The sequence below is a fragment of the Schistocerca serialis genome, chromosome 5, assembly GCF_023864345.2.
Source record: "Schistocerca serialis cubense isolate TAMUIC-IGC-003099 chromosome 5, iqSchSeri2.2, whole genome shotgun sequence".
In the NCBI taxonomy this organism is placed as follows: domain Eukaryota; kingdom Metazoa; phylum Arthropoda; class Insecta; order Orthoptera; family Acrididae; genus Schistocerca; species Schistocerca serialis.
In genome coordinates, this window is record NC_064642.1 from 241,362,366 (window position 1) to 241,370,641 (window position 8,276).

At 41.6% G+C, this 8,276-nt stretch overlaps 1 protein-coding gene across 1 annotated transcript in view; it reads right to left on the minus strand.

Annotated features, from left to right (window-relative positions):
• The window catches only part of LOC126481871 (piggyBac transposable element-derived protein 3-like), a 74,040-nt gene extending 66,865 nt beyond the window's left edge, over positions 1-7,175 (minus strand). The window contains exons 1-2 of the mRNA XM_050105830.1: positions 7,046-7,175; positions 5,150-6,724 (exon numbers count right to left, since the gene is read on the minus strand). Coding sequence (XP_049961787.1) covers positions 5,150-6,724; positions 7,046-7,175 — 1,705 coding nt within the window. The remainder of the gene's footprint in view (positions 1-5,149; positions 6,725-7,045) is intronic.
• Positions 7,176-8,276: the final 1,101 nt, after the last annotated feature.

The window sequence follows — 8,276 nt, forward strand, 5'->3', positions numbered from 1 at the left end:
CAGGTGCCTGCCAAAGGAGAGGTGAACGAGGTGTCGTGCCTGCTATGAAGGGGCATCATTTTCTTAATAGCCAAACTGCGGGTCAAAGTATACGAGATTAGAAGTCAAACAGCTACAGCAAACATGGCTCCGGGAGACTAATGCGATAACGAGCCGACATATACCGAGTGATCAAAAAGTCAGTATAAATTTGAAAACTGAATAAATCGCGGAATAATGTAGACAGAGAGCTACAAATTGACACACATGTTTGGAATGGTATGGGGTTTTATTAGAACCAAAAACATACAAAAGTTCAAAAAATGTCCGACGGATAGCGAGCGCTTCATCTGAACAGAATAGCAGTAATTAGCATAACAAAGTAAGACAAAGCAAAGATGATGTTCTTTACAGGAAATGCTCAATATGTCCACCATCATTCCTCAACAATAGCTGTAGTCGAGGGATAATGTTGTGAACAGCACTGTAAAGCATGTCCGGAGATATGGTGAGGCATTAGCGTCGGATATTGTCTTTCAACATCCCTAGATATGTCGGTCGATCACGATACACTTCCGACTTCAGGTAACCCCAAAGCCAATAATCGCACAGACTGACGTGTGGCGACCTGGGAGGCCAAGCATGACGAAAGTGGGGACTGAGCACACGATCATCACCAAACGACACGCGCAAGAGATCTTTCACGCGTCTAGCAATATGGGGTGTTTCTAATAAAACACCATGTCATTCCAAGCATGTGTGTCAATTTTTTCCTTTCTATCTACATTAATCCGTGGTTTATTACGTTTTGAAATTTATACTGACTTTTTGGTCGCTCGGTACTTAGTACGAAGTTTTAAGTATTGCCCTGGACCAATGGTACCCAATATCCCTGAGAGCGGTACACCTGAGTGCCATCAGATATTAAATAGTACCCCCCCCCCCCCTCAACCCCTCGTTCCTCCATTACCAGCATTAGTGTCTAACAAAATTTTAGATTGAAAAAGAATATTCGAACACTTCCATTTTTAAAATGACGAAAGGTAAATGGTATTTACTGTATGCGGGTGTTTTATTAAACCGAGAACTAATGAGGCAATTAGTGCTGATTGTTCCTAACAACCCGTTTTTTATAGAGTGGTGAATTATTTCTCAGTGCATTCCTACTTCTACCTAAAGCTCCTCCTCAAAGAAGAAAGCACAATATCCACAGTCAGGGTAGACACTTGTTGCAAAACACGCTCCCCCTCCGCCACTCCTCTCCCTAGCCATACTTGCTTCACCCGCAGCCTGTAGATATCGAAGTAATTGTTAGTCTATTGCTGGAACTACTTACAACATGGAGAAAGCATTTTCATGAAATATTTAAGTATACGTGATGTACATGTCTCGATTTTACTCTTATAGATACATGGTACAAGCTATGAAGTATGCGTGTGCTGGGTGGGGGCTAAATGGCAAATTATATTAATACAGAATGAGATTTTCACTCTGCAGTGAAGTGTGCGCTGATATGAAACTTCCTGGCAGATTAAAACACTGTGTTGGACCGAGACTCGAACTCGGGACCTTTGCCATTCGCGGGCAAGTGCTCTACCATCTGAGCTACTCAACCACGACCCACGCCCCGTCCCCAGAGCTCTACTTCTGCCAGTACCTCGTCTCCTAACTTCCAAACTTTACAGGAGCTCTCCTGCGAACCTTGCAGAACTAGCACCCCTGAAAGAAAGGATATTGCGAAGACATGGCTTAGCCACAGCCTAGGGGATGTTTCCAGACTGAGATTTTCACTCTGCAGCGGAGTGTGCGCTGATATGAAGGTTCGCAGGAGAGTTTCTGTAAAGTTTGGAAGGTAGGAGACGAAATACGGGCAGAAGTAAAGCTGTGAGGACGGGGCGTGAGTCGTGCTTGGGTACCTCAGATGGTAGAGCACTTGCCTGCGAAAGGCAAAGGTCCCGAGTTGGAGTCTTGGTCCCGCACACAGTTTTAATCTGCCAGGAAGTTTTATATTCATACACTTGTTTCACAAGCTGTAACCTCCAGACATTGTGTCACGCGTTAATGTTAACATTTGGTAAAAATGTAATTATGGGTAACTTATATAATCAGAATTGCAGTCTTATGAAATACTAATGCTGTTTTAAAGATAAACTTAGTTTCGTGATCGAAACATAATTGAACACTTTCTTTTTACCCATCAGAAAATTACGTATTACCCATCAGGGGCTAATTACTCCTAGGTTGGGAACCACTGTACTACTTGGGCTACCGTCCAGAGATCTCCGAGCCACATCAAAGTCAGCACGCGGATTAATACCAAAGACATTAGCGAGGGCTCACTGCAATCCGCAATGACATATGGGAGGTGGTCCAGAAGACCAGGCCGCCCTCTCCTCAACAGCAGGGCCCTCGTACTGAGGTCAATATAGAGTTCAGCGTGCAAGAGCTCAGCCTAGTTCTAGATCTCAGCTAAAGCTGTCAACAGTCAACATTACTATCTAGGACCAGCAAGCACTTACAGTTTCAGACGAACTTCTACTGTTGTTGGGTTGTTTGGGGGAAAGAGACTAGACAGCGAAGTCATCTGTCTCATCGGATTAGGGAAGGATGGGGAAGGAAGTCGGCCGTGCCCTTTCAAAGGAACCATCTCGGCATTTGCCTAGAGCGATTTAGGGAAATTACGGAAAACCTAAATCAGGATGGCCGGACGCGGGATTGAACCGTCGTCCTCCCGAATGCGAATCCAGTCTACTGTTGTTAATGTTGAACATTGTACCTCTAGAGAATAGAATGTTAATTAGTGCATCAAGTAATCCTTTGCCACTCCATGGCAGTAATAAAGCATCCAGTACTCTTGTGGCAAATAAATGTGTCGAAGTTAAAAAATGGTTCAAATGGCTCTTAGCACTATGGGACTTAACATCTGAGGTCATCAGTCCCCTAGAACTTAGAACTACTTAAACCTAACTAACCTAAGGACACCACACACATCCATGCCCCAGGCAGGATTCGAACCTGCGACCGTAGCGGTCACGCGGTTCCAGACTGGAGCGCCTAGAACCGCACGGTCACACCGGCCGGCTGTCGAAGTTAAGCAAATCTTTTCTTCATTTATGTAATAAAGTGAACTAATATCTCATGTGTTCTAATATGATGAGCCTTCTCTCATAGCAATGAAAAAACCTACAGCTGTGTTCGGACGGCTATGGTTTCGTCTGATCACAACAGTTGTAGTTAAAGTGCAGCTACTCTCGGACTCCAGTGTGGGCTGTAATTATCATATATCAGCAGAATTTGGTAGATATACTAATACATTATGACGGAACAGATTTTCGGTTGAAAACAATTAGTTCCAGTTGTGGCCACCAAGGTGAAAATCTGGCGCTGTACACTATTTGTATAATGGCATGACATCCACGCTGTCATTTGACAAGCCATAACGTGAGCGAATAGAGACCGTGCGCTGTTAGTGAAAATATTCTACGTGGACGGCAGCAATTATAGTGCTACATTGAGAGAGTATCGCCTACTAAAAGGCCTAAGGAGATGTCCGATCTCATTGAATAGTTTAAATAAGATGATAATTAAATATTAATACACGGGTGAGCTTGGCGAGGCAGCTGAAGAGGTAGGCGTCCCATCCCGGTGGAAGTTATTGACAGGGCTGCTGACTACGCAGCACGTGTCCATGGTCAACACTACGGAAAGCTTTGAGACTTATATTACACTGGTACCCATACGAGATCCAGAGAGTGCACCATCTGACACCTCATGATCCGCAGCAACGTGTTGAATTTGCTCTTCGGTTTCTGGCACGGATCGAATATGACGACATGTGGCCGGACAACGTTCTGCGGAGTAACGAGCCACATTTCGCGCTACACGGTGCAGTGAACAGACATAACTGCCAAATTTGGGGTACTGTTAAACCGCGTGTTATGCACAAAGAGCCATATGCGACTGCGCGCTGTCAAGCGCCTTTATTCTCGGTCCGTTCTTCTTTGAACAGAATACAGCCGGGTGACAGTCGGATGCACCATGACGTCTGCACTTTATCGAGACATCCTTGTACAGCAGGTGATTCTTGCTTTGGAAGAGCGCAATTGTATGGAAACCACTGTTTTCATGCAAGATGGGGCAACACCTCATGTCTCTCGCCCAATGAAAGAACTGCTTAACGCGACCTTCCACGAACTTTTTACCTCCAGAATTTTTCCAGGTGCATGCCCTACAGGATCACCTGATCTGAATCCATGTGACTTTTGGCTCTGGGGATATCTAAACAAACGAGTTTGTCAGGGACACGTTCGGTCTCCACCTGGCAGTCAGTATACAAGAACGTTTTTCTCAGATTCCACCGAAACTGCTGCGAGGAAATGTTGATTTCGTCCTTTTATGGATGCAGCATCTCGTCCACGTCTACAGTGTTCATAATAAAATCAACATTATACCTTTCTCACTTGTTTGACGTTTTCTGCCCACGTCCCGTCATTAGAGACGAACACGTTCGGACTGTGTCAAGGATGGCAATGGCAATCGGGTCGTGCCCTTTTCAAGAGAACCAGCCAGGCATTTGCCTGGGCCGATTTAGGGGAATCACAGAAAGCCTAAATGTGGATGGTCGGACTCGGATTTGAACTTTCGCCTTCCCGAATGCGAGTCCAAAGTGTTAACCACTGCCCAACCTCACTTGGTTAACCCTCTATTGCACAAGAACAGTAAAACTAAGAATTTTCAAATAACAACTTTGGATTTATACTTCATAGTGCCCATGAATGAAAAATAGATGATGATAAACTTTCTAGTATATATATTTTGGAAAATATCACTCTGTATGTTCAAATATACACTGCGCAAATACGGATGTAATGAGTACGTTTATATTAGTTCGTATAAGGTACTAAATTTTTGGAGAACACAGTTCAAAATTTATGGTACATCCACAAATTAAGACTTTAAATTAAATTTTATTCAAAAAACAAAAATAAAAAACATTATAAAAGTTGGGTATACATCAGTTAGCAAAATGTCACTACTATGCAGTTACATATTTCCAGAATTTATACATTGTGAAAATTGTAGAAACAATTTCTATCTGGTACAAAACACAAATAGGTGTTACATTTGGTACACATTATTTTTGTTATTTTTTGACATTTATTATATTTACATCTGGCAGATTTTTCACAGTAGTTAGGCCAGTGATCGATTCTGTCCTTCCTGATGTCAGCATTTGCTGTATTTGGCTGCCTTCTCTTTTTGGTGCCACTGCCTGGTGAGCTATCCAGCGACTGTCTCTTGGATGGTTTTCCTGACCAGCATAAGGATTCAGCAATATCAAGCTTGAAATCAAACAAAGCCATCTGGGTTTTCTCTTCAATACTATCTTCATGACAGGCTCTCTTATAAAGTAGCCAAGCAACAACACAACTCATGTCCAATAAATGGAAGAACAGTCTCATGTAATATTTCTTTGACCTGATTTTCGTTCTGTACAGAGCTAATAAGGAGTCAATAGTGTCAACACCTCCCATAAACTTGTTGTACTCCTTCACAATCTTTGGGCATTTTATTTGGATACGTTGCTTTGTTTTTTTGTCATATCTTGCAACCTGGCTTTCTGGGTGAGTACCTGAAAAGGTGCCCAGAAGGCTGACACACCTGTTGTCTTGCCATTTCACAAGAATCAGGTCATATCCAGAAACAGATGCAGTGGATTCAACAGATGTGCCTCTTCCCTGCTTTTTCATTTCAGCATCAGAAGGCATCTTATTGTTTCTCACTCTATTCAATTGTACTGTTCCCAGACTGTGAATACCACATTTTACCAGCTCAACTTGAAGCTCTGGACTGCAGAACCAGTTATCATAGAACAGTTTATGATTTTTGTACTTTGGTATTCTTTCAGCCAATCTGAGCACTACATTTCCACTGGCGTTTACATTAGGAAGATGACTGGGTTGATTGACAGGTCCAGAATAGACTTCGAAATCATAAATAATACCACTGGCACCTGCTATGCAATATATTTTGTAGCCCCACTTTTTTGGTTTCTTGGGATTATACTGTTTCAAGCTACTGTGACCTTTGAATGGCACAATTTGTTCGTCCACTGCAAGGTGTTCTTCAATTGGTATTTTTGATAAATTTTTTCGCAGCATGTCGCTTACCATTCTAACCTTGAACAGTCTGTCAGGTGCAGAATGTTGCTGAGTATTGTCAGCAAAATGTAAATATCTCTTTATTTGTTCCCATCTGCGTAGTGTCATTACATCAGACACTTGTTTCACACCACATTTCTTGTTCCAGTATCTTCTGTTCCCAGGTATAGCAATCAGTGACATGTAGAATGCAATACCAATAAATTGTTCAATTTCGGTAGAGGTAACACTGAAGGTGTTGGCCACATCACACTGCTTCGAATACAGATTCGTTTGTTGACATATGTAGTCAATGATACTTGAGTCAGAAATCTTTTTGAAGTACGTTAGTGGTGAAAATACTTCTGTAGATGGTGGAATTTCTCCAGTCCAAACAGGAGAAGGAAATACAGATTTTACCGTGTTCCTCTTCCAAAGAAGGTTCAATTTCGGCACATTACAACGAGATGGAGATTGTGCCTGAGGAAGATTATCACCAACTTCAGGTTCAACTATCTGCTCTGTGTTTGAAACACAAGGCACTCCCACTTCATCTGGCTCATCACAGTTTTCTTCGCTGCTGCTACTGTCACCTGATTGTGAGCCTGAAAAGTAGAGTGTGAATTACTTGTCATCAGAAACTGAACAAGAGATGGTGCTGGGAAACTATATAAAGCTGACTAGGCTACAATGCTGGTCTAAGTCACAGTCACAATTTTTTAGATAAAAAGCATGAAACACATTTGGGACAACAACAATTGATATATTGTCACGAGAAAAAGAACACACATGAAAAGAACTGTAAAGAGTTGTATATTAGAGCAAGTAAAAGTTGCCACTGTAGCGAAAATCCAATCAACTTCTTATACTGATGTAACTCTTTACATGATTTTTTTATGAAAATTGCTAGTCAATTTCTAACTCACCTGTAAGTCGTTCAGGAACGTAGGTTTTATCCAGATCACTGTCATCACTGTCCAAACAGTCCTCGTCACTGCTTTCTGGAGGAATGTAGCTTCTCCCTTGTCTTTTTCGGTAAAATAAACGGGTATCCATGTTTCCTTCACGAATTGTCCACTTTTACCTTTACTGCACACTGTTCATTCAGATACACACACACAAAAGTTTGAATAAAAAGCAAAGAAACAATTATTTCGAAAGAAACAATACGTTTATAGCTTTTGTAGATTCTTCCAATAGAAACACGACGAAAGAAAAGCTCAAAAGACACGTCACTCATGAATAAATAAATACAAACAATCGCACGCCCGGAGACCCACAGCCTTCTAGACATACCAACAGTTCTGCAAACTTTTACTCAACTGCCGTAAGCAGATGCTGCCATCTGACGTGATACACGAAAAATACAGATGTACATCTGAGTATACAGTGCACGTCAGTGGCACAGTTACATTATATGAGCCAGTACAGAGTTCTGAAAATATGTATATTTAAATATACACAGTGCAATAGAGGGTAGTATCTGATACCGCATACTCGTGTTCTAACAAGCCGCGAAGCTACCTCAAATCGGCCCACAAAAGCCATCTAAGCTACAAAGCATGCACGATGCGCGATATTGCAATATATTCTCGCCCGCTTATGTGACTGGCTTAGTTACTCTTAACCGTTCGAAGCTCATTTCCTGTTGTCGACAAAACCACCCTTGAATATTAATGGTTCAAACGGCTCTGAGCACTATGGGACATAACTTCTGAGGTCATCAGTCGCCTAGAACTTAGAACTACGGAAACCTAACTAACCTAAGGACATCACACACATATATGCCCGAGGCAGGATTCGAACCTGCGACCGTAGCGATCGCGCGGTTCCAGACCTTGAATATTAAACACGCCATTTTCTTGCACTTTAAGATTGTAAAATTAACGTCTGCGTAATTTTTGCCTCAAAACTTTGGGAATATTAGTAACGTATAACTAACATTTAAATCGCTTTTTCCTCCAGTCTTCTTACCAGAAGACTCCTGTTCTTGTAATGGTTAAATTTATAATTACCAGAAGACTCCTGTTCTTGTAATGGTTAAATTTATAAGGAATTGTGTAAGTAGTTCGTTTATGAATAATAATTACAAAATCATTTTTCATTATTACATTCCTAGAAAAGTTTAAATTCTTAATTTCAATAAAATAACACATT